The following is a 26,784-nucleotide window of genomic DNA, read 5'->3' on the forward strand; positions in this document are numbered from 1 at the left end:
GACGGCAAATCGCCAAAAATACTCGCAAGTGGGTACAAAAGAATTCATATATCGTATTGTATAAGAATACAAAAGTAAAAAAAAAAAAAAAACAAAAACAAATATTGAAATTGTATCGATTGGCAAACGTCGCCAATGAATTCATTCTTTCATTCTTCATTCTTCCAAGTCGTCATCACAATTAAATGCCAATTGAAATTTACTCGCATATTTTCGGGGCTCAAGTTCGATTTCGTTTCGGAAAGGGAAGAGCTTATAAATTGATATTAATGATTCGGATGCTTAAATTGTGTGTGACAAATTTATGCAGTCTTCTTTTTTGATTAATTTTTCATCTCCAATTGATTTGTATATTCGAATTGGTATTTTATTGATTTCCATGCTAATCTCTGTAGCATAATTCTTTATTTATAAACGCTGATCTACCGATCGCAATATGTTCTGCTCGCGTGACTCGTCGATCTTTCGCTCTCTTTCTTTTCTTATATCTCTCTATCTTCTTCTCCCCTTTTCGGGTATCCATTACGGGGAGAGCACGGTTCAATGATCGCATTTAATGAATTTTGTATGCGAAAATAAGTAGATTTGTAGTTTTTATATTTTTGGTCAAGTCGAGTGTACTGATGGAGTGTATATGGAGTGTGTATTGAGTATGAAGTACGCGATATATGAATAGTATTTTTTTGTCTATGCGGATCGTGTGCAAAAAAAAGAGTTTTGTCTGGACCCGTGCGGAGCTTTCTTTTGTTATTTGCTCAAATCGTGTGGTAAAAAAATTCGAATGGTTTCAGTGTTTTTTCGTTGCTATTTGCTGTTGAGTTGGAGGAGTTGACCCTCATTGTTGTTGTTGTTGTTGTTGCTGTGGTCTATACACTTGAGTTGAGCTCAAGAGGTTGAACAACTTATGCAATAAGGAATGGTTCACTCTGTACTCTCATTACACAATTCCCAACTCTGAACTATATCAATATCTAAGTTACTTTCATTAAAAGTTTGTTTTTTATTGCACCCCGATAAATAAATAACAATATCAATTCACACCTAAGTCACAAGACTTGATAGTTTTGTCATAAAGTTTATTTTGTGTACAGAAAGAAAAAAGATATCATCGAAACTATAAACGAATCCCCCAATAAACAAATTGCTGTGGGGCAACTTGACAGCAAACGACAACTTCTGTTTAAGTGCCACCAAGTTTTGCTTCGCCTCGCTTCGCATCTCCTCTATTTCTTTCTTCTCACTTTTACGATGACGACAATTTTATCCAATTATGAAGAGGTTTCCCGACTGTAAAAGTCGACACTTAAAAAATAGTTACAAAGATTTTTGCATTGGACAAAATCAATAATCAGCTCATCTACAGATTGCTTCTCGCTCGACTCCAGAGAGCGGAGCATTTTGATAAAGCATAGAACGTGTAAACGAGGCATAAAAATTAAATCAACGACCGATGGGAAGGGGAGGAGGTAAAGGGCTGACGATCGTAAAACGATCAGACATCAAGAATGTGCCATAAGCCATAAAGCGTATGCAGTTTCGGTATTTGATAGCCGTTGACCAATAAAACTTGATAGCAGAACTTGAGTTTTAAGTGCCCTTATAATGAGGCACAAAATGGGCAACAAAGTTGAAACTGGCAAAGCGAAATCAAAGGGCTGGGCTGGGCACTCGAGTACTTGACTTGACAACTCAACCAAATCTAAATACAAACATAAATACAGAAAAAACAACTTGTACTCGTAAAGCGTGAGAACATATTTATAGATGGAGGTCGATCTTTATCGCGACCGCCCGAAAATGAATGTAGTGAGTAAATCTTCTTCACCGAATGAATGCGATTACGAATCGCGCTGGCAACAAGTCTGGCATGTAAATTTTTGTGTGTGCGGCTATCCCCGAAAATATTTTGTCAGTGATCTGCAAATTTGTTTATTGTTGTTTATTTCATGAGTTATTTGTTGTTGTTGCTGCTCTCTTTTGTTTATTTTTCATCACTTCGCCGGTGTGTGTTCAAATAAATTGGCTTCACTCGCAAACTTTGACCCACTTATGTTAGATCGAGATTCCACATTACTCGTATCTTTTTTATACGATATATTTTATACCATATATGCAGAGTCAGTTTCAGTGTCAGGGTCCAAGCTTTATGTTTTTTTTTTTGCATTGTAACAACTTATTCAAAACTTATTCGTCGTGGGAGGATGGCCAAAACAATCTCATTGAGTTTATTGAACTTGATTAGCCAGCTACGAGTATTCGCACTTGCCATGTTTCTCTCTCTCTCTCTATCTTTATTTTTCTGCTTTTTCGATAAATCCATTTCATGTTGAATTTTTGGGCAAATTGCTCCACATCTGTTGCTAGATGCGACGCCTAAGATTAGTTCGAGCCAAAACTGTCTGCTGGCCTACATTTGCCGATCATTATGTCATTATAATAAACTGTTTACAGTTTGTATTTATACATGCATCTTTTTTTAGCAATTCTCTAATCAATTATAATTTGAAATACGCAGATCATTTGTCAATCTCATATGCATAAGTGATCTCAGTTGATCTCACAACAAACTATGAGATAATTAGTTAGTCACAACTTGTTTATTAATAAATGCCTGCATAAAAATAAAACATTTATTATATCAACAATCAACAGTCGGCAATCTATTTTTTGCTTAGTTGTGCTACGTTTATATGTAGCAATTTTTTTGCAAAGATTAAGCGGAAGTTTGTATTTCTTATATTACTTGAATTATTTTATATTCGAAATTCTTTTCTACTTACTTCACAAAATTTATGTTAAGCTAGGAAAAAACACTTTTGAATGAATTGCCAAACCAAACAATTATTTTCTGATTACCTATGTACAATTAAATTAATTCAATCATTTTTTTAATTGTGTATTTTTAAAAGTGGCACATACAAAACAAGCTTTATTTTTTCAATAAAATTTTGTCAAAACAATAATATGTTTTTATTAGCCATTTCAATCATGTAAGCAAACATTTTATACACACATCAAACACTTCCCCTTCCCACTATCAAGCTTAACTCCAGTTAATTTATAAAGAAAACAACAAAACAACAACACGGACAAAAAAAAAGCAGCCGGCCAAGTTCAGTGTCAAAGCGTTGCAGCTTAAAGTTGTCGCTTCGATCGAACATGTTGCGTGTTCGATCGAGCCAAAGTCGTTGCTCGCTCTTTGTGCACTCTCTTAACACAAGCATCAGACATTATCTCTTAGCCTCACACACAGCCAGAGACGCAAGCACACGCATAGGCGGCACATTGTAATGCCGTCCAAGTCCAACTATGGACAATGGAAACAAGTTCTTATTGTGTTCATGTACATTTTTTTGTTGCTGTTGCCAACGTTTTTGTTGCTGTTGTTTTAGGCGACTTTTGTTTACCTTATGCCTCGTTAAAGATCAGCTCTCTCTTTATGTGCCAGAGACAGCCTAAAAGAGATAATACAAGATGCTTTTGAGAGCGAGAGAGAATCGGCCTGGCCAAACAAGTTGCAGTCGTTGGTTCTGGACAAGACTCCTACACGGGGCAGTAGTTTTATTTGTTTGCTTCTTCTGCTTCTGCTTCTTGCTTTTTTTGCTTCTTTTCTTTTCTGCAATGCCAAACGGCAACAGCAGGAAGTTCAATTTCAGTTCAGTTGAATTTTGCACGTCATCTCAAGCGGTCCTAAAGCGTTGTTGCCTCCATTCCAAGATCTCGCCACAAGACGAGACGAGTTCGACTTCGACTTCGAGTTTCAGTTTTTACTTTTCAAGTTCTTTACGCAAAAAAAGAAGAAAACAAAATCAATTTTTTTGTACCCGTCGATCACAGTCGTGGAACTCAAATGGCGCAAGTGTGCGAGTGTATTCCGAAATATATCCAAAACTCATGATATATATTACGATGAACTGTTTGTAGAGTGAATTTCGGACAAGTGTAACCAATAATAATCATTAAAAAATCGATCAACTCTTCCAAGTTTTTCTCTCAACAAGTGCATCAACATGTATCGCCTGCAAAGACGCACCGCTCTAATCGCCAAGCAAGGTAAAGAAACCCAAAAAATTCCCCAAATTATGGAGAAACCCCAAAGCAATAGATAAGAAGTTACAGTTACAGTTAAAATTGCATTCATTTTGAAACCAAATATTGACGCAGTTCAAATTGACTCATTGAGCTGTCATTACTCATACGCCGCATTGGTCACACGCAAATATTGTGTATCACATTAACAACTTTTTTTCCTTCTCTGCGGTTTTATCTATAATATATAAATGCTCTTTGCGGTTGGTCAGAGGTGTGGTCAGGCTCAGATGACGGATGTGTCGGGCTTAGATGAGGTAATTTGCTAGCAAAGTCACAAACAGCAGTGTTATCCAATTAAAAAACTATTTCACACCTCATAAAAATGAGCCAAGGCTCAAATCTGAAATATCAATTATGACTGCAGTTCCTTTCTCTTGGCCAAGCATCTTCATTTACTTTCTTCGGCAACTGAAAAAAATAAAACAATCAAGAGCGAAGGGAAAACTGAAAAGCATGCAACTGGGTCATCAAATGGCCAAAAAGCGACCCCAAACACGATGCGGCAATCATTTTTACTTACTTTTGATTATAAACAAAAGACAGAAGACAAACCAAACAGTCAGAGAAAGACTATCGGACAATCAGACAAGAAAAACTTATTTACAAGCTTTAATCGCCGGCTAAAAAGGCGACCCAGAAAACCCGACAACCGAAGTAGCAGCATCTTCTCCATGTCTACAAATAAAAATGTTTCAGCCGCGGGCATCTTTCTATTTCATTTGGCAAGGCAAGGCAAGGTATAAGTACGGAGGGAGAGCAGAAACCTTCAGTGTTGCAGACTTTGGAATTGCTGTTGACTTCATGTCAATTCAAGATTCGTGCTGCCCTGGCATACTATAATTTCATTTAGTCAGTCACAGAGTCAGTCAGTCAGTCAAAAGCAAAGCGAGACAATTGTTGTTTTGCTTTTCGTCTTGCTTTGCTTTGCATGCCACAAAATAATGTTGGGCCCAAGAAGCATTTTTGGTGTCCTCATGGCCAGCTGTGGCGAACCCAAAACCCCTCCAAAAAAAAAAACCATCCAAAGCAAATCCTAAAACCAAAACCAAGACCAAAACTAAATCCAAAGCAAGTTCAAAGTCGTGCCAAAGTAAAATCTTTCGTTATTAGCAAAAAGAACTCGCTCTGTGGCCAAAGAAGGTCATGGACGGATTTAAGGTTTTTTTTTTTTCTTTCTTTCTATCCCCCAAAAAAGTCGTCTCCACTCTTGGCTTGCACTGTCTGCACTTGGCCAATTGCCAAAGAGATTTATTATTGAAATGCATTAAAATATGGCCATGGCCATGGCCAAAGCGATGCCATTTGCCTAGACTCCAATGCATTGGCATACATTCTTATAGATATTTTATGGATTAGATGACAGCCAGCTAGAGTGTGTGTGTGTTTGTGTGTACTTTCTAAATAGCCAACTTTAAGTTTCTGTGAAAATTGCAGCTATTTTAATATTTCATCGCAAATACCAATATGATGATCAGCTGGCCAATAATAATTCATTCGACAATTTATGCCACATTCAGCTCAACTCGAAAGCTCATTAAATAACTTCAGTTCACAAGTTTTGCATTTACTTAAGGAACTTTATTTAATTGTGCAATAAACTTGAGTAGAGATTACTTTGCAAGCAAATAAGAGCAGTTGTTTAGATTTGATAGAAATTCATAAAAAATAATATTAAGATAAAGATGGTATACAACATCCTGTTGTATAATTTACTTAGCTCCTTAACATGATTTATGTCAATTGCTTAACCAAATTCCAACTCGCTTGGACAGTTTTTATTAGCGATAAAAGCTTTTAAAGCGCATTGAAGCTGAAAGCTTGATAGCTTAATGCCAATGGACTTGTGTCATCTGCATTTGAGTTCTACATTATTCAAGTTATAAATCAAAGTTAGTTATAGCTGAATTCTTTAACGTTTGTCATTAGATTTATAACTAAGTTTAGTAATTACAGCTTTTTTCTTTCAGAACTTCATTAGTTTCTTGACAATATTGAAATATGGCAATGTTAACCGCTAGAAGTGCGGTTAAAGCTCTATGCATATTGATGTGGCCTCTGGCCAGACATTTGATTGCACCTTTTTATAGCTTGTCGGGCATGAACAGTAGCACAAGTAGTAGAAGGAGGAAGGGGGGGAGTGAGGGTTTGGGAAGACAACTGTCTAACTGTTAAAGTCGCCAGTTTGCAAAAGTCTTATTTAATGCATTTCCTTAAGACGACTGGCGACCATTTGACTGGACACTGGCGACGTCAGCTAAATTATTGTTGGCCGCAGTTGTGTGTGTGTCGCTGTGGTTGTCGCTCTTTTATGGCCAAGATGCACGCATCAGTCAGACAGTCAGACCCAGTCTCAAGTTGTGCTGTGGCACCCTCATCCTCATCCTGATCCCCCCGACTGATGAGGCAGCAACAGAGCAACAACTTGTTGTTGCTGCTATTTTTATGACCTCTGCCAACACCAGAGACGCTCCAAACTTATCTAACGCAACTAACTAACTAAGTATCGAGCAATTCTAATCTAATCACACACTGCGAGAGACACACTCTGCTAGAGAGGAGAGAAGCTAGCATTTTACCGTAATGTTTGGCTCTCTAACGATGAATGCAACGGTTGTTTTCCCTTTCTGGTCATCCTCAAAGTCGCGTTCGTCGTCGTCGTCGCTGTCGTGTGTGCATCCCAAAATAGCCAACACAACTGCAACTGCAACTCAACTCGACTTGCCACTCGGTACTCAGTGCTGTTGCACGCGTGACTGCCCCACGCCTCAGTCTCCATATGCAATACCAATCCCAGTTCCCAGTTCCCCCAGTCTACACAGCCAACAGTCTACAATCTAGAGACTACATCCCCACTCTTCTGCCCTCCACAACTCCTGCTTAGTTCTTTGCGAATCGAAAAGTCTTCCTGTTTCTTGTTCATCTGCATTTTGCCCGTTTATCTCACTCTGTTTGCTCCATCTCGTTCTCTCACGCTATTGCCGTCTCACTCAATAGTCGACGTTGCAGTCTTCAGCTCTTGTGCAGTTAATCAATTATAACGACTCTTGATTTCCTTCCTGATCTAGATTAAGATTTTTATGTGGGTTCAGGTTCGGGTTGAGGTTCAGGTTCAGCCACAGGCTTGAGGTTCGTGTCTCTGCTTTGCCTCGTTTTTATTTACAGTTGGCTTCATCTCTCGCTGACTCTTTTCCTCTCACAGCTGTGTGTGTGTGTGTAACATGTCTTTTGCTGAGCGCGATTAAGTCATTGGCTTTCTGATTTGGTGATTCTGATTCCTCGTGTTTGTCGTTCTGTCGAGTGCGTGATTTGATGATGGCTATATCACACTTTTTATAGAGACATTTGCCGCACTTAATTGACTTTTATTGTTGTGTGCCGCACTTTGAATATATACTTATGTATGGCATTTATGGCTAATACAAGGAAATGAAAGTCTCTTTTATTGTAACCGTGACTAAAGTCAGTTAAGAAACGTAATTAGAAATAACTTTTATTTGCACTAGAAGTTGGAAGTTTGCTATCAATTTATTGCAATCTTTTTATTTGATCTTATCGTGAAATACGTTCACCGAAACCTGAATCGAAGATTTCTCTGTGTGTTTTGTGCTGGCTAAATTCCTTTGAGCCACAACAACTCCTTTCCACAATAGCCCAGTTTTGTTGGGGAACAGAGCAGAGCAGAGCAGAGCCTTTCCCTTTAGAGCATCATTATGCCCATTTAATTATACCTTTTTGCACTCAACAATTTCCAAATAAATCACTCAATCAAAAATGCTAGAGAGAGAGACTGTATTTCTTGCTACACATGACAGGATAGTTTCCCACCAATCGCTCACAGCAACAGCCACAGCAGCAACAACAGCAAAAGCAACAGCAACCCAGCCACATAAATACATCAGATGTCAAAAAATGAACTTGACTTGCGGACCCAAAGCACAGCTTGATAGTAGACCAAAAGACTCAACACCGAGACTCTGGCCAACTCTTTTGCTTTTGCCTAGACAACGATGATGATGAAGAGGGCACAGTCCAGAGGGGGCAGGGAGGGAGTTGGACTTGGTAGGGAACTTGTCTTGGAGGCTGGCCACATTAAATAGCAAATAATAAATTAATATGCCGTAAGTTAATAATTACAAGTTGAAGATGTAACAGATTGCGCCGAGATTGCGGCTACTGTGCGAACACAACTCTTCGACTATCTTCTACATCTGTTTCCCTCTCACCCTCTTTATCTTTTGCTGCTTTGGCGCCCCGCGATGAGCCCAAAGGAGACTCATTAAAAGAAAAAAAAAAAACCAAGAAACAGGCAACAGGCACGTCCTATACAACTGTAGTATAGCTATAGACTGGCCTCGCTTAGCCGATGATGAAGAACTTTGATTGCTTTGCCCATAATGAACGGGTTCTATTGAAAATCTGCCAAGACTAATGCGATGTTATTGTAACATAAAACTTATGCACAACATTTGATTGCACTTATCAAAGGTTCGTTTTATGCAAAGATTATATCATTTAAAAACTTTAAGTTGAACTAAAAGTTTATATCCTATAATTTAAGACTATTATATTATTATGTTTTAGTATTATATTATAATTTATGAATATGTGTAGTATTTAATAAAAATATTAAAAATTATATTCATAAATTAGGTTCACATAATATAACAATAATTTCTTATAGTCTTACAATGATTTAAAATTGGGATTATTATTTCATTGAACTTCAGTAGTAAATAATAATAAGCAATAACCGAAAATTACTTCCGATATTTAAAATATAAAATATTTACCAATGATTTTTAATATTATATGATACTTAGCAAAAAATTAACCCAGAGTTTTATTCAGCGAAGTTTTAGAAAAAATATTAAGTTTATACAAAAATAATTTAAATCTATATTCATCATATGTCAAACAAACATATAATATGTATATTAAAAAAGACTATAAAACAAAATAAATTTTTAGGGCAAAGACTATAGAACAGAATAGATTTCTATGGCAAAGAACAGAACAGAATATAATTCCATAGTCTCTGATAATACTTTGTATGTGTGAAATCTTAAATTCTTATTGAACTCTCTATAAGATAACTTTTTAGTTGAACCGTGAAGTATATCTTTGAAAATTTTAGATTTATTGAACTGTCCAAAAAATAACTTTTTAGTCGACCTTTAAAATGTTTTTAGCTTAGTAACTGTGCCACAATTAGTATAATTTATGTATGATCTTTCAGTGTGATCTATCTTCATGTTTATCTCTTCCTGGATCACCCCGGCTTTGAGAGTTTGCCAAATTGTAGATCGTGTTCGTTCTAGATAACAACGCTGCACTGAGCTGAGCTCGTTTCTCGTTGCTTGTTGCTCCTCAATGAAGCAGAACGAAAGGTGCTTTGGCACTGCAATTGGTCAGTTTGTGCGTGGCAAATTAATTGAGCAAAAGTTCACTAAAGTTTACATAACTGCAATGGAAACCGCTATTGCAACAACCAAAGCAGCAGCGGCAGCAGCAACAACAGCAGCAACAACAACAACTTGTTAGACCAGTGAAAAGCAGCTGCAGCACTCAGCACTTTTCATCATTTTTATGGCCAGAGCATTGCAGCTTCTTGGCAACATGTTGACAACAACGTCGCGCCCTCAAAGCCAAACAAAAGTCTCCACGGGCAACGCCAAAGTTGACCAATGTCCGATTGCAGTCACAGCAACAGCAACCAACAACCAAGCTACAGCAGCAGCAGCCACAACGGACTCCCATTTTCAATTTGCAAAAAATAGAAAAGAAACTGAATAAAAAAAAGAGTTTTTTTATTTGCCAAATGCGTCAAGCATTCCGATTCCTATTCCTGCATAGCTGTTGCTGCACCCCAGCAACAACAACAACGGTAACAACAACAACAGCAACAACCAAGCAATGGTAGAAACCTTGCTGCCATTTGTCAACATTTGGCTGGTATCAAATGTCTGTGGGGGACCGACCGTCCAGTAACCATGACAAATTTGTTGTAATCAGAAAGCACTAACGACAACAACAGCAGCAGCAACAACAACAACGTAAACAACTACAACAACAACAGCAACCACAATAAGCAAATACTGTGATATACGCAGACGTTGCTCGTAGGGCCAACCAAAGAGTCTAGCTAAAAAAGAAGGGAACAAGGGCGGGGGCAGGGGAAGTCCAAAGGGGGCACAAACAAATTGCAAACATTCGCACAATTTATAAAAATCACTTTGTAATTTGTATGAAAAGTTAACATTTGCTTAGGAGTCATTGTGCATAGCAAATGTTGTTGAATGCCAAATGTATTCACAATAGCTGTGAACAAGGTATTCAGTAAATCTTACAAAAAGCGAGCTGACGCTTGAAAGTAATATAAAGAAATATATATTGAAGGATTAAATAATTAGTTAATCGAATTATTCAAATACATTTAAAAACAATTTAAAGGAATTACACAATAAATTATCTGTGGGTGAAAAATTGATAAAAATGTGTAAAGTTACTTAAGTGTTTACTAATTATTATTCGTTATTCGAATCTATGATTAGAAGCAAACTTTGACAAATAGAAATATAAATAAATAAAATAGTTTAGTATATTCAAAAACGAATTCTACATTTACAAAATGTTTCATTAACTAAATGAATTATAATATTAAACTCATTTATCTGAATATTGATTAATTAAAGATAGATCATAAATATATGACAGAAACAATCTTTATCAAAATATGTAATTTTGAGATATCTTTAACTTTCATCAAATAATTTTAAATATATATGAGAGTCATATTTTATTTACGCATTTAAGATTGGTCATAAAAACACAGAAGTAATTTTTATAATATGTATGTAATTTTATGATAATAAGAGTCACATTCGAAAAATAAATAAACTACATAAAAAATATAAAAATATAATTACTTCATCAACAAGTTACAAAGTTAAATAACAATATGTGAATATTCGCTCATTAAAGATTGGTCATAAAAAATTACTTTTAAAAACGCAGAAGCAAAATTGCTTCTTAATAAAATATGAAATTTTATGGGGGTCGTAAATATTCATAAAATAATTCTAAAAATACATTTGCATAACTTAAGGTAAACACTTAATTTATTTTATTGCTGTTCACATGAATGTCTTATATTAATTGAATTATGCAAAATACTGATGCAATTTATAAAATGACCTCAGTTTAAATATTGCAGTTCCTTAAATATTTCATTGAAAAACAAAATATATATTATGTAGATAAATTGTTAGACTAAAAAAATGTGGCTATATAATTAAATTTGCAAATATTTAAATTGTAATAACTTTAATGCATTACTGCAATACTAATTTATTTTATTGCTCCGTCGAGTTTGTTATTAATATCGAGTCTCGTCGTTAAGTGCAATCAAATGTGTTTTGTTCACTGATTTCGTTGTTGTGATTGCATCCGTTTATTGACCCATTTCGTAATATCCATAAATCAGTAATGTTTGCTGCTTCCGATCCTTGACCTGCATCATCATCATCATCAGCAGCATCTTGTTTATTATCGTCGACGTCGTCGTCGTCGTCACCTGCACCTTGAGAAACCCAAAACTCATTAAGAATTCAAGTGGTCCGGTCCCTGCAAGTGGTGCGCGTCGGCACTTTATGGCCACAATACGAACACAAAACTTCCTTCCTCTTTTATGCACAATTCGCAGCAAAAATAAATAAATAAATAGAAAAATATTTTGCTGTTTGCACAACACACACCAAGAGGGAGAGAGAAATAGAGGAAAGAAAGGAAGTCAGCATGTGCTATAAATAAATGCATTTTTTTATATTAAGTAAAAAAAAAGAATGAAAGAAACCCACACAGCAAAAGACGCTAACTGCAATCGCCATTCCCGGCAATCCCCATTCTGGGATCTCTCTGGTTTCTTGGGGAGAGAGCAATCCCAATCCCAATCCCAGTCTCAATCCCAATCCCGATTCTCTAACGAATGTTTCAGCTTTGCTTCCGGCGACATAAAATGCCGTTTGCTGTTGTTGTTGCTGCTGTTGCAGTTGACCAAAAAGCAGCTGCCTATTGGCGTTTACCACAGTTGAATAATGCGCCTCTGTGAGTTGCAGTTGGAATCGCGCAAGTTGCAACTTCTCTTTTAGTTCTTGTTGTTATTACGTTTCCTTTATTTGTTTTTGTTTTTGTTGTTCGTGAACTGGCTTTATTCTTTTTCTGTTGTTGCTTTTTTTTTTGTTCATTTTTGCGCGCTTGGGTCAGTTCTCAAGTTCTCTCTCCCTGTGCTTTGTGTCTGGCCAACAGAAACGGGAACGATATTGAGGCAGATGTGCTTTGGCGAGTTGCAAGTTTTGTTTTGAAAGTAATTCGTCTCGAGACTGAGGCTAGTATAATTGTGGGGCACACGGACAATGAAGAGGTCCAAGTTCATGCCACCCACCCACATTTTATTGTTATCGCAACAATGGCAGCAGCGACGTAGCACACACACAATAGCGTAGCACAGCTGCCTCTCTTCTATACTATAGTATACTTCTGCTTCTTCTGCTTCAACCGATGCGCAAGAGCAATTTTCTGGTTCTGGTTTCTGCAAGTTGAGGTCACTCTTTTTTATTTTGTTCATTGGTTTTACCTTGAGCGCGATCTTTATAAAACAAATATAACAAAAAGATTCAAGTTGTGATAAACGAAATATTTTACTTTAGATATTTGAGAAGACTAATGATATTTACATGCAGTGAACTGCATTCTAGGGAAGATTGTAGAGTATCTGAGTGACCAGCTAGAAATACAATAAAAATAGTATGCAAAATACTGCATAGTATATAATAATATACCACTATAGTATATAAGATACTACATATACAGTATTTCTAAAGTGATATAAATTAGAAATATAATTTTAGTATATGAAATACTATACAATATATACATACTATATATAAAGTATATAAAATACTACTACAGTATATCTACAGAGACATAGTATATTGTTATCATACTATCATTTATCATTATTATTATTTTTAACTTGCATATTTTGGTAAATACTTGAAACATTCTGAGATTTAAAAGCAATGAGCTGCGGGAACTTCTTGAGCAACTAAGCGACCCGCTAAAAATACTATATATAGTATATAGTATGTAGTATAGTAAGGTAGGTAGGGCAGTGTACTCACTCACTCACTCACTTCACTGAGAGATAAAAGCAAATAAAAAATTGCATAAAATGCCAGCGGCCCGGACAAAATGCATGTAGAGCTACAAACATTGGCGGTGCATTGAACTCCCCAGTCGACGGTCCACGGTCCACGGTCCGCGGTCCATTCCAGACCAGGCCACAAAACTAGAAAACGCTGCTGAGAGGAGACGTCGAACGAAAGAACCGACTGAGAACTCGTATCTGTTCTAAACATGGCCACAGATACTACAAATATACAATGCGAACACATTGCACAAACGGACAATGGACAGACGGACAGACAGACGGACAGACAGACGCACGGACAGACGGACGGACAGCAGAGCAGAACGACGGACTTTCGCACGAATGCGCAGCGCGCTGAGAGAGTTGGCTAAAAGGAAGGAGAAGAGCAGGCAGAGAGGAAAAAGAAGGGGAGCGTGGCGACTTGGGAACGTGGTTGAGTCAGCAAGCGATTAGAAGCCTAAAAGGAAGTAATGTTGCAGAAAATGCAAAGAGAGTAAGAGAGAGAGAGAGAGAGAGAGAGAGAGAGAGAGAGAGAGAGAGCATGGGACAGAGAGAGTGCGAGAGAGGAAGAGAACGAAAGATCAGATTGCTGCTGCTGCGTGGATGGACCGGACTTAAGACTCGAAGACTCGCGCGACTCTGTTTGCTTGTTGGCTTGCTCATTTTTTATGATGGTTCAAATTGAAAAAAATAAAACCAAAGCTTAACGCTTCCCTCTCTCTCGCTCTCTCACTCGGCTGGCTGACTTGCTATTATTATGTGATTTTTCTTTTGGCGCGGTCTGCGGTCTGAGACCGAACCCGACTTGGACTTGGTCTTCGTCGTCGTCGTCGACGTCTTGCTCTTGGTCTCTTGGCGTGTGTGTAATTATCCAAGGACGCCGCTGAGTAATGAAACGACCTTGAGTGCAGCACACAACACACACACACACTAACAGACACTAACAAAAGTTACATATAGTCGCAATCTTTTGTGTGTGTTTGGGCGTGCTTCGGACTGGGGCCGTGTGCTCAGTGTCCCGGGTCTCCAGCGGTCAGGGCGTCATTTGTTACACATGGACAAAAAGCTGATATGGTAAACAATTTGTCAGCGTCATAACAAACCCAGCAAGCCCCAAGATTCGAGATCCGAGATCGGAGAGACTCGAGTGCACTGCATCTGGCTAACAGACAAATGTGCAACGCCCACCAAGCTTTTGCCTCTTGATCAAAACAAATATAGACAACAACAACAAAAAACACTTTTGCTTTGTTTTCCCTCTCTTGTCCTCTCCGGATCCAGATCTAATCTGATCGAATTGTGCTGGCCCAGACATCTAGACAAGCTAATCTTAAGATAGCCATAGATCACTTTTGCTTTGCTGCTGTGCTGCTTTTTTTTTTTTTCTTTTTGGTCTTTGTTGTAGGCTGCGTTTTTGATGATTCAATTGATAGCTTTTCTCGCTGAGTGGCTGCCCACAACAATCCAATGTCCAATATTGTCCAATCTATGGCTGAGTTCTTAATATTTATTCTCATTTTTCAAATGCATTGAATGTGCGTTGTTATGTGATGTTATTCATCACTTGGCTGACAAGTTGCTGCTGTTTAAAAAGGCAGCTTTTGTTGTCTCAATTTGTTCTTTGGCAGATAATTTGTAAACACAAATTTAAGTTGGCCAAATCTCTTTTATAGAATGCTGAAGTGAATTAACTGATCTCATTATGAATTAGAATTACAATATGTATATGATTAGTTTTTACAGCATTAGGTGTTAGATACATAATGGCCATTTTTGATCTCTATAAAAAATAAAATCATTTGAGACAATGATATGCATTCTATATTAAGAATATTATTGATCTTCAATTCTTTTTTAATATAGCTTACAGTTTCTGTATTTTTTACAGTAAAAAAGCAAATTTTTCTTAATTGTATGCAAACTTTTAAATTTTGGTAGGAATATTATATATTTAGGTTTAGGTAGGACCGGCTGCCCCTGTACGGGGCAAAGCATAGACCACTGGAGGTCCGTAGCTGTACCGGTATATTATATATTTAGTATATAAAAAACTACAGAGTATATAATATCAATTAATAAAGCACTCAATTTAAGAGATCAAACTCAACGGAATTAAAAAAAAATACATAAATAACTACATTGTTTATTGGTTTATACATAACTACATTGGGTTAACTACATCGCAATTCCCAATACTTGTATAAATCGCTTTTCTATATTTAACATTATAAAGTTATACTGAATACTATTATATATTATATAATAGTAATCAATGGAGGACTTAATTCAATAGTTTGAATACAAATTTATATCCTTTTGATTGTAGATATATAATATTCAAACAATAGCAAATACTTTCCTTCAATGTTACTTTTATAATTAGTTCTTTATAAAACACATTTTCGTGAAATTTGAATCAAGAATCTTGTTGCACAATCATTTTATGAATTTGCACCTCATTCCTCAATGCCTACCTATAACTTTTCTGTATGTTTCTCTATTCTTAAATTCGTATACACATTTCAATCGAGTTATAAATTCTTTGTGCGCAAATTGTTATTGTTGAATGCGTTTGCTGATATGCATTTTGCGGCAGAAAATAGCAAAACCACTTTGCATTCTTTTTGCTGTTTCGAGTGCAACGAAAGCATTGACCTGTTCATGATATTTTCTACCCCACCGCAATAGCAAGCACCTTCCCCTCCCCTCTCTTTGTTGTCCACTATGTAGACCGCTTAGGCATCAGGCAGGCATCAACTAATCAGCCAGAGCGCAAAATTATTTGCCATTTTTTACGCGCTGCTTCAAACGCGGCGCAACTGGCGGCCATCGACTGTGCCACACAGTTGTTGTAGTTGTTGTTGTTGCATTGTTGTTGTGCTGCGGTTGTTTTAGTTGTTGTTGTTATCTGCACACTGGCATGCCAACAGGCCCCACCATTAGGCCATAATCATCATCACACACGCCTTAGCCAAGGCTGCAACTTCAATTCCCCCAAGAGAGCGCTAGAGAGAGATGGGGATAGTGAAAGAGACGGCAACAGAGGTGTGCCAAATGCGCGCGCGCTTTTGTCTATGATGGGAGATGCGAGATGGCAACAGAGGAGAGCCATAAGACAAAGGGGGGAACAGTAGTTGCAGGGGAGGCAAGCAGGTAGACTAGCTATAGCTATTTTTAAGTATGGGTTTCGGTTTCATTGTTGCATTTCTTCTGCGTTTATGAAATTAATGAGCAGCTCCAAACGATTGCCTACCTGACTGAGAGATTGACTGACTGAATGACTGACTGACTGACTGAGGCAGGCCACTCACCAGCTCAGCAGCTATTCAACTTGGGTTGCATAATTTGGCATCACCAATTTCAGCTTCAACTTCATCGCCATCGCCATCGCATTTCATTTATTGACCCGCATATTTTGCGATGGATGCGCAATTTGCTTAACCCTGAGGCGCCGACTGTCGCCGACTTCAACGCCTTCATCCGGCTCCCGACCTTTTACAATTGAAATGTAAATACGCTGACACGCCTCCTCCTACTCCTTTCCCCTTCTCCCTTCTGCGATCGCTCATCATCAATTTTATTTTCGGTGGAAACATTCCAAGTCCATCTTCGTCAGCTTGAGCAAAAAATAAAAAGACCATAAAGTCAACCTCCAAACAGTTTCTGTTTGTCTTTGACTGAGCAATTCCTCACAGCCACTTCAGTCTTCAAGCGGGTGTCAAAAGTCCACTTCTGCTTGTTGTTGTTGTCAAAGTAATTGTTGGATTGGATCAACGTAGCAATTCACTTTTGATTTCTTTCATGAGCTATGTTATGTGCCTTCTTTTTTTTATTTGCTTAACAATTAAAAGCCAGCACTTTCAGTTTTCAAAAACAAAAAAATAAACAAATAAATTTATATTTAATGACACTTTTTTTTGACGCCTTCTTATTTATCTTTGCAGGTATGTTAAAGTGACTTTAATGAGCTGCTTCCAAAAAGGGTATTTCCCTTCGTTCTGTGTAAAGTGCATTTTTTTTTTTTTGGGGTAAGTCAAAGCTCTGTGCAGGTGCTTTTAAAGCTAATAGCCTTTGGGGTCACTCCTTGAGATAAGCACATTTGTGTTTTGAAAATTTATTTTAAATCGAAGCTCTTCGAAGGTGCTTTTTCTTTTCGTTTTTTCGTTTTGCTAGCCATTAAAACTAATAGCCTTTGGGGTCACTCTTTGTGATAAGCACATTTGAGTTTTGAAAGCTCATTGCTGGCAGCTTTCATTTCAAGTGCATTAAGCTTAATCTCGGCAACTTTCTAATGGCGAATCGCTTTGTGCAAATATTACACATCATTATACAGAGGCTACACAGAGGACCCCACCCAACCAATATTATTATGCTTCCTGCTACCAATTTCTATCGGCGGCAACTCCTACTTCGCCTTCGCCTTCGCCTTCGCCTTCTTCATTTCCTTCACTCTCTGCACAGTCGTCGTCGCATATTGAAATTTATTGTTATTGTTTCTGGCAGCGACTACTGTCCATAATTTTTCAACAAATCGTCGCTCAGCTGTCACACTAATCTCTGAGGCCACCAAGAAACCCAAACAGCTTCGAGGCAAATTTGCATATGAGACCTGAGAGCGACTGAAACTGGAATTGGGTTTGGTTTTTTTTGCCAGCGCAACTGACTGAAGTTGGTTTTTCAGTTGGCCTGGTCAGTGAAGCATATTGTCGAAAGAAATCAAACACACCTACAACAAACAATTGTGGGAAATTTGTTGAAAAATGAAAACATTTTCTGAGCACCGAGGGATGTCTAGTGTGTGTATGTGTGCGACTGTGTGTGTGTGTGTATGCCAACGATCACTTATTAACAAGTTTCAAAATTGTTTTTACCACATTTGGTTAATGCCATTTATTGGCTTCACCCGGCTGCTGGTGTTGTTCCATAATGTGTATTTGTGTGTGGGCTGGCTCCAAGTGTCACGCCCACCACAGCAGCAGCAGCAGCAGCAGCAGCAACAGCAACAGCCACTGCAATTTGACAGCAAAGGGGAAGCAGAGTTGAGAGGGGGGATTGAGTTGCTCACTGAGTCGGTGCGTTGCATCCGAGCACTGGCAGCAGACCAAAAATGGAGCCCACAGCTCCCAATTCCGTATCCATATCCACAAAGTCAATTCCAGTTCCAGTTTCTTTTGTGGGTTTGACTCTCTCGTCTAATTCAAATGTCAAGCTCTTTGTATATTCTTTATGTCGGATTCTAATTGTTTTTCCTTTTTTTTTTTTTGTATTTTTGGGAGGTTACTAGGTGAGGTCTGCATCGCCATCTCCAACTCCAACTTCATCTATATCTCCATCTTCAACTCCATTTTTGCGTCGGCAGTCAGCTCTACACGAAAGCAATTAATCCCGCTAATTGCTGAAAACGTCAGCGAAGATCTAATGTGCCAGCCCCCATATTAGCTTTTCATGTTTATCTTTATGTTTCAGTTTTTTAGCTTCGTCTGTTAACTGGTCTTAAAAGGTCACAGTCTTAGCTTTACTGCAGTTTGTGATGCGATGCTAATCTTTTTGCAGAGGCGCCACCTCTGTTTGCGACTGGGCATTAAGATTAATGATGACATAACTTTCAATTTTTGATAGGCTCAGTATCTTAAATGATCCATCATTAACACACACAAATAGAGGTCGACTCTACATTAGCGCACATCAAACATTTTAATATGCTGGCTTATATGCGTAGCAGAATACAAATTATTCATTATACGTGAAAGCATTAAACTTTGCCTCTTAAATCTAAAGTGACCATGTATTGTTATGCTAGGTTTGCTATTATAGAATTAGTGGCGATAAAGCGCTGAAGGAGTTTCTTTTGTTAGTCACTTTCAATACGAACATTTGTCATTAAATAAAGTTATTAAAGAAATACTTGTGTATGACAAAAGCGGGTCATAGTTGCTTTGGATGACAATCTGATATATTTTGTATTTTATGGAATACTTAAAATATAGTACTAGATTCATATACCAAATACAGCCATCGGTATATTCTAGTATTTTTGCTTTTATTAAAAGTGGATAGCGGGTATCTTACAGCACACTCGAATTTATCTTTCATACTTATTTTATTTTGCACATTCATTCTACCAAAAATAAAATGGCATATGAAATTTTAAAAACTACAAACTCAAATTTTAATAATAAACTCTACGATAGATAGATTCTCATGTTCTAAACCTTTAATGTGTTGTCATCTCAAAGTCCTGCAAACAGAATTCTTTAACTTCGATTTGTCAATATCCCGCCTCAAAGGTATAAAAATGTGGCTGTCATCAACAATACATCTAGAACATCTATTTATTATTCTTTTTCATTACTTTGTAGTGAAATTAAGTTCACTTAAAATAAACAATAAAAATATGGCATTCTAAATATTATAATTATAAGCTGAAGATCTAATTTTTATGCATTGTCTGGAAAATGGAAACTTTCAATTTTTTGTCAAAGCTTTAAGACGATCAGTTTCTGTTTCCTTTAAGTACATAAAAATATGTTTACTCTTAGACGTTTTCATTGGTTTAAAAATTCTAAACATTCAATGCTGCCATCTCACAGCTATTCAAGTACACAATATGTCCATCTGATGGATTTTTATTTCCTTAAGATAACAATGACATGTTCTTAAATTCTAAACATGCAATTCTGTCAACCAAAGTCTACAAAAATAATACTTTCACTTTGTTCACTCAACGTATTTTAACAACTCATGGCAGCTCATCTTCTATCCCCATCAAGATCAATACACAATTGGCACTATTTCCTTTCAGACTTTACACCTTGCCAATTTTCGCTTGTCGCTGCAGAATGTGAAAGCTCTAAGGTGACCTCAAAATCAGAACGATCCCTTCACTGCATTTGCTGTGGCTGTGCTGCAACCGTGACTGATACACGGTGACTGTGACTGCGATTGTGATATTTCAATTGTTTTCTTGTTGTTTTGTTTTTGTTTGCCATTCCCTGGACGCGCTTAATTGTTTCCCTAGCCCGCAACACAACACACAAGTAAAAACTTGGCTAAATGATGCTGCACAAATTGAACTGTATGCAATCACGTTGGGCTCGTGGTTCCACCCCATGTTCCGGATGGACGCCCACTTGGCAGTCAGGTTGGAGGCATGGCAGACAGTGTACTATAGTTGCCCAATCTTGAGTTGACTTCGGCTACAACTCAATTTGAAATGGGCCATTAAAACAAATGCACAGCGAACACATCGCAAATCCCAAAACCGCAAAAGACTCGCCCACGTTGCAAGTTACTGTTGTTGCTGTTGTTGTTGTTGTTGCCTGTTCACACACAGAATATCAAAACATGGCAATATTTATTTATAACATTTGTTGGCCCCGCTCGAGCATCGTCTGCAAGCCACAGCAACTTTCCACCGAAATGTGCAACTAAATTGCACATAAACAAAGTGTCTAGTCCAAACCAAACTAAAATCTGAGGCAGGTCCTTGTCCATGTTGCAACCTTTCACTTCTCGCTTCTCGCTTGGCTTGCTGTCTTTCTAAACAATTGCCGAGTCTATTTTTTTTTTTTTTTTTTGTTGCTGTTGTTGTTGTATCTACGAGTATTTGCAATATTTATTTGTATTTGTATCAATAGCAACGTGTTTATAACTTAATAATGGCTCAATAAAAAACCAATGCAACATCCACGATCAGGCCACAAAACTTTCCATTCCTTTCCTGCAGGGGCTGCTAAGCTGTAGAGCTGTAGAGCACACACAGTAGTCACTAGCCACGTCCACGTCCACATCCACGTCTCCATCCTCATCCATATCCCAAGCCATGTCGTATTTCGGACAACTTAAACGTGAGCGCATTTAGGAGCTATAACCCGAGCCCCCGAATTGAGCCTCTCTTTCGGCTGGTTTAGAAAGGCTAATGGGGCGTTTAGTTTTCGACTCCAACTCAAACTCCGACTCCGACTACAATTGGAAGTCGCTTGGCTCTGGGGTCCAACTCGAGAGTTAATCAAATGAATTATTATTACAATAAATAAGCATATTTTGACAGTGGTTGTTAGCTAAATGGCATATCAACTGCTAATGACAACTGCAAATGGCCGGTCGAATGGCTAAAACTGACAGCTTCAGCTGCAATAATAATAATAATATAATAATACTCATTTGCCAATAGAATAATTAGCCAAGCGGCGGCAAATCAAATAAAATAATTGCTTATTGCATTTTCTGCATTGTCAAATGATTATAGAAAGTACTTAAACATTTAAGGAACTAAATGCATTCATATTTTAATATAAAAATTTTCGAATGCCTTTAAGCTCTAATTTACAATCTTAATTGATAATAATCAGAAAATGACAAAATAATTGCTACTAAATATGAGCTTAAACTTAATAGAATTTTAAAGAATTTAGCAAATACTTTTTTCCACTTTCAAAGAAATGCAATTCAACAAATACAATGCACATTGGCCTACATTGATGTAAATAACGAAATCTTTTTCTATTGAAGGCTGAAAAATAAATATTAATCTTGCAATTGACAACCTAAAAATTGGGTTAACAATACATAATCGACTTAAACTAGATGAATTGATTTTAAGCAACTCAATTATGAGCACTTAAATTATTAAGAAACTTTTGAAATTTGTCAATAATATTTTGAGCAATTCAAAAATAATTTTTAATAATCATATTATTTAAATGGCTGTTCAAAGTGAGACAAAGCGCTTTTTGTTTAGATCAATTAAGTTTATTTGCATATTAAAAAATATTATAAATTCGGAAAAGCATTCAACTATTTATCTACATTTATTATTAGTGTTGAAAAAATATTAAAAAAAAATAATGCATTTTCAATGAGCAATAAATCATTTTTTGAGTGCTCTAATTAATGAATTTATTTATTATTTATTGTAAGACCACATTGAATGTCTTTGATTAGCTATATTGAGTTATCAAAGTTTAAAATGCTATCAATTTTAATGTTAACTAAATTGGTTCGTCTTATGCTTTTATTTTCGAGCAAACCGTTAAATTCATTCATAAATTTTTAATAGTTTACAAACTCATCTTAAGCTTAAGCAATTGGTTAAATAAATTATTAGATCGCATTCAATAACATAAATATGCAAAAGTTGATGATTTCCTAAACCAGTTGAGCTCGCATTTTTTTATATCTTTCGCCATCGAATTGTGTTACACTATCAATTTGAGATTTTGCGCCCCCAAGCCAAGCGAAGCAAAGCCAAGTAACATTATAGTTTTCAGTTAGCGAGGAATAAATTGTATATTTTAAAGAGCGTGCAATTGGTGCAGCAATTTATTTCCGTTAAATTCGAACAAATGCCCAAAACGCCAGTTATGAGAGAGCAGCAGCAACGTGTTGCACTTGAAGTCGAGTTGAGCACTGAGTTTTATGGCCATTTCATTTCGTGTTTGGCAAACATTATCAACAGTGCAACAACTGGCACAACAGAAGAATTTAAGAACCATAATTTTCCACCAGCCGCAGGATAAACCACGCAAATTTATTATGAGAAAAAAACAAAAACGAAAACCCGAAAAAAATACAGCAACACATAAAATGTGTTTTTTTTTCGCGCTTAGTTTTCGAGGGAGGGAACTTTTTCCCTGGCTGTGTTTTGTGCGATAGGAAGTGAAAACGAAAAGCGTTTTTGGGGAAGTTGGTAAAAGATTTGCTAGATGGCGTTGGAGTTGTTGCAAAGGGGCATCTGTCTGTCCGTCTGTCTGTCTGTGAGGCTAGTCTATAAATTACAGTCGCTAGTCAGTTGCTTTTGGGGTTTATAATCAGAATTTGTGCTTTCACACGCCACGCCACAAAAAATAAGCAAAAAAAAAAAGGGGCACGTGGTTGGGGCAAGAAGAGAATCTTTGCTGGGAATCTGTTTGACGGAGACAGCCGCAAAGAGTTCCGTTCCATTCTCTCTCGCTTGCCTCAAGCCTCAAGCCTGGGCATTATCGCGCTGACACAATCAGCGACGAGGCCATTGCCAAAAAAAAAAAAAAAGGAAAAATAAAACAGTTAAAACGCTTCTAACTGGGCTCAAAGTCTGCGGTTGGTTTTTTGTCGGGGAATTTCTTATGCTACAAAAAAAAAAAAAAAATACTCGTATGATAAACAATCTGCTCCAAATTCTGCAAGTTTGCTGCTCTCGCTGGCGCTTCCTTTGAGAGAGATTCTCTGACTGGGGGAATTTATGTGTTTGCGCTCGGTAATTGTTGGGCATGTTTGCTACTTAAGCATACATCGCATCGCTAGGGTTCAATGTTTAGATGCAGTCATCCGATAAACTAGACTAACAACGAAAAAAACACAATCTAATGATGGACCACCCACATGGCAATAGAAAGAATTTCTCTGTGTATAATTGCCCCACTTTGTCTGAGTTATGAGACTTGACCAAAAATAGTCAACGGGGTATATGCAAAGTAAAAGTCGAAAATTCAATTACCAATTCTTAAGCTGTAGAATAATTATCGAATTGTGTGTTGTGTAGACACGACACCCACATGCAGCTTGGCCGCAATTTAATTAGAAAAAACAACGACGACGCAACGATTAATGGCCAAAATGTGCATTTGAAAGGAAGAGTTTCGGTCACTCTGAGAGATCTACAGATCCCCGCTAAAAAAAAACTGAAAAACCGAAGACCGAGAGAGAAATGCGAACACATGCGGGGCGCAATAACAGTAAAAAAGTGTAACATATATTTATCACTGAAAAGCGACAGCCGAAAAAAAAAGATACAACACACAGAGCGTATGGTCTCGAGGAAGTCATCTCGTCTCATCTCTCTCTCTCTGTCTCTCTGTCTCCGTTGCTCTATCTCATTCTATCTCGCGCTGCTCCCCAATGTGGGTCATACAATGTGGTCGGCAAAACTCTGTTGGAGCGAACGCGCCTGTCCAAACAATGAGCCCCCAGCCAGGCCATGGCTGCAGTGGAGTGAAGTGGAGTCGGAGTCGGAGTCAGATACAAAGTCAGAGGCAAGCAAAGCGATCCATAGCAAAAGCAAACTCAACACGCTTCACATTTTTCGATGATGATAAATGAGGCAGATGAATGCGACGATAAAGAGGCACCGAAAGGAGCTTGTACCTCATCTCCCCTCTCTCTCTGTCTCTCCACAACACCAGCTATCTCTTTCTTTCTCTTCTCGCTGGTTGGCTTGTGACGTGAGTTAAATGTTAACTTAATGGCAGCTGATAATCATTGAATGCTGATAAGATGCCAGTAACAACAACAAACTGCAGACTGGGCTAATAGTGTCAGTCAATTAAGGGCAAAATGGTAGCACAACTTTCAATTAAACCAGCCTCAAGAGACAGAGAAAGATCTCTCTTCTGGTTTTCACTTCCTAGGTCAACAAAAGTTCCTTAGCTGCGAGATGTTTAAAGAGTTTGCAGCGTATCAGAATTAATTGTGAAGTTCTTTTAAAATGGAAAATAGTTATTTAAAATATGTGTTATATTTCTAAAATAATTTTATTAAACATTTATTTCTGGACATTTTATAGTATATTAGATATAAATATATTAGATGTAAATCTTTATATTTTATACAAAATTTATTTTAAATATTTTGAAAGTAATTCTTGTTTACATTCTAAATGATTTTAATGACTTTTTTTTGAGATACATAAAAGTTATTATCTCTGACTATAAGAATTTTTATATCTTATTACATACATATATTGATATCTTAATTTCTAAATAGTTGTTTGCATTTGAATTTCAAATATCTAAACATTTAATATTATTCTGGAAATTTATTCTACATTTTTGTTCGAGAGATCTTTAAAGATTCCTGCCATATCCAAAAATTACAAATTTTAATTTTCTCATTTTGTTTTTATTATAATTCACTAAATAATATTGCCATTTTTAACGAAATTAAACAGACATCATTTATAAAAGTTCCAGTACAACTTATTGTACCCCAGACTAATTCATAATCATTATGAACTACATTTCTCTGCTGCAATAAAGAATCATCGGCTGTCATCAGTTCTTCGCCCTTTTCCTTTTGAGTTTTTGTTTGTTTGGAAAGTTTGCTCGACTTCGACTGAGTAATTGTGACAAATGAAATCAGGTTAATTGAATGCGCATCGGTCTCTTTTCGCAAAGATCACTTCCAGCAGCAGTCTATCTCCGTTAAAGGCAACTCCTTCTTTTGCTCCCTTTAGAAGTTTGCCTTCGACAGGCAACTTAACCCTTTCGCAAAGTTAAAGCGATTGCAATGGCTTCCTCAACTCTCAATCATTGCTGGACTTCCTTTGCTCAACTTTCACTGCGATTCGTGCATATATTTTGCAGCAATTGCTTGACAATTCTAAGGCATCTAAGCAAGACGCTTCATGCCTCCGAGCGACACTTTCCCATGACCAAAAACATTAGAAGACCTTAACCAACAGCAACAGCAAACACCAGAAACAACAACAACAGCGACAAGTCACGCTGTGACTGCACCAATAAAGGCACACAATGAGGACGCTCTAAGCCAGGGCGCAGAGTAAGTAAGGCTTAGACTCAAAGTCAGACTGAAATTCACTCGCCGAGCCGATGAAAATTGCCTGCTGCCCTCCGACACGTTCACGATCTCCAGAGTCAAGGTAATTCCCATACAAATTTTTGCATTACCAAAAATTGTTACCTCTTTTTTCGCTGCACCGCTGTTGTTGTTGTTCGTGTTGCCATTGTTGGGCTTTCGCTGCTGCTCTTGCGACGACTTCTCGCTGCGTCCATGTCCATGTCCATGTCGATGTCCATGTCCCGATGTCCCGATGTCAGTGTGTGTGCATCCGAATATATATTTATTAGGTCATCTAATTGTGTTTTCCATTTCGACGACAACGACGACGAGCTGTGACAGCAAAACAGCGACGTGTTTTTCCAACGGTTTTCCCACACACACACTCGCTCTCTGCACAGTGCAACAGTTTTTTCCAGTTTTTCTTTCCTTTGCTCATTTTGACAGTTTATGTTATTTTTTTGGTTTTTCATGCGGTTCCGGCTGCCAAATTTTAATGGACTTTTGTCATTTGGCAATGCCATAAATTGAGTCTTTGCGCTAGTCAAATGAAGTCAACGAGAAGCTGCAAGTGGCTTTTAAAAATGTCACAACTCTTCTTTTATGGTGACTTACTGTTTGCCAGAGAACAGTTAACTCCTCGTAAAAGACAGCGATTGAGTTTGAAATACTGCGATAACTTTTATCAACTGATAGAGTTTCTTATCTACAGCATTGAAAACTGGATCAATCAAATTTTATTTCAGTTTCAGCGCCTTCAAGAGAGTTTAATCTGTCGTTAATGATAGAAAAGAAAGGTAGTAGTGATAATGAACTACTAACTCACGCAGCTATCGATAGTAAAGACATTTTTTGTACTATCGATAGTCGTGTAAATTAGCTTAACAATCGTGTCAGCACAATTTAAATCGATTCCTGCTTAGAGTTGATTA

At 37.3% G+C, this 26,784-nt stretch overlaps 1 protein-coding gene across 3 annotated transcripts in view; it reads left to right on the plus strand.

The window, feature by feature from the left end:
- The window catches only part of LOC117572729 (serine-rich adhesin for platelets), a 156,854-nt gene that overhangs the window by 80,420 nt on the left and 49,650 nt on the right, over nucleotides 1-26,784 (plus strand). The window contains exon 1 of one of the 3 annotated variants that reach the window (XM_052005648.1): nucleotides 3,954-4,053. The exons of the other annotated variants lie outside the window; for them this stretch is intronic. Coding sequence (XP_051861608.1) covers nucleotides 4,011-4,053 — 43 coding nt within the window. The 5' untranslated portion in view covers nucleotides 3,954-4,010. Of the gene's footprint in view, nucleotides 1-3,953; nucleotides 4,054-26,784 lie in introns of those variants that run through there. 3 annotated transcript variants of the gene reach the window in all.

Source organism: Drosophila albomicans, chromosome 3 (assembly GCF_009650485.2).
Source record: "Drosophila albomicans strain 15112-1751.03 chromosome 3, ASM965048v2, whole genome shotgun sequence".
NCBI lineage: Eukaryota > Metazoa > Arthropoda > Insecta > Diptera > Drosophilidae > Drosophila > Drosophila albomicans.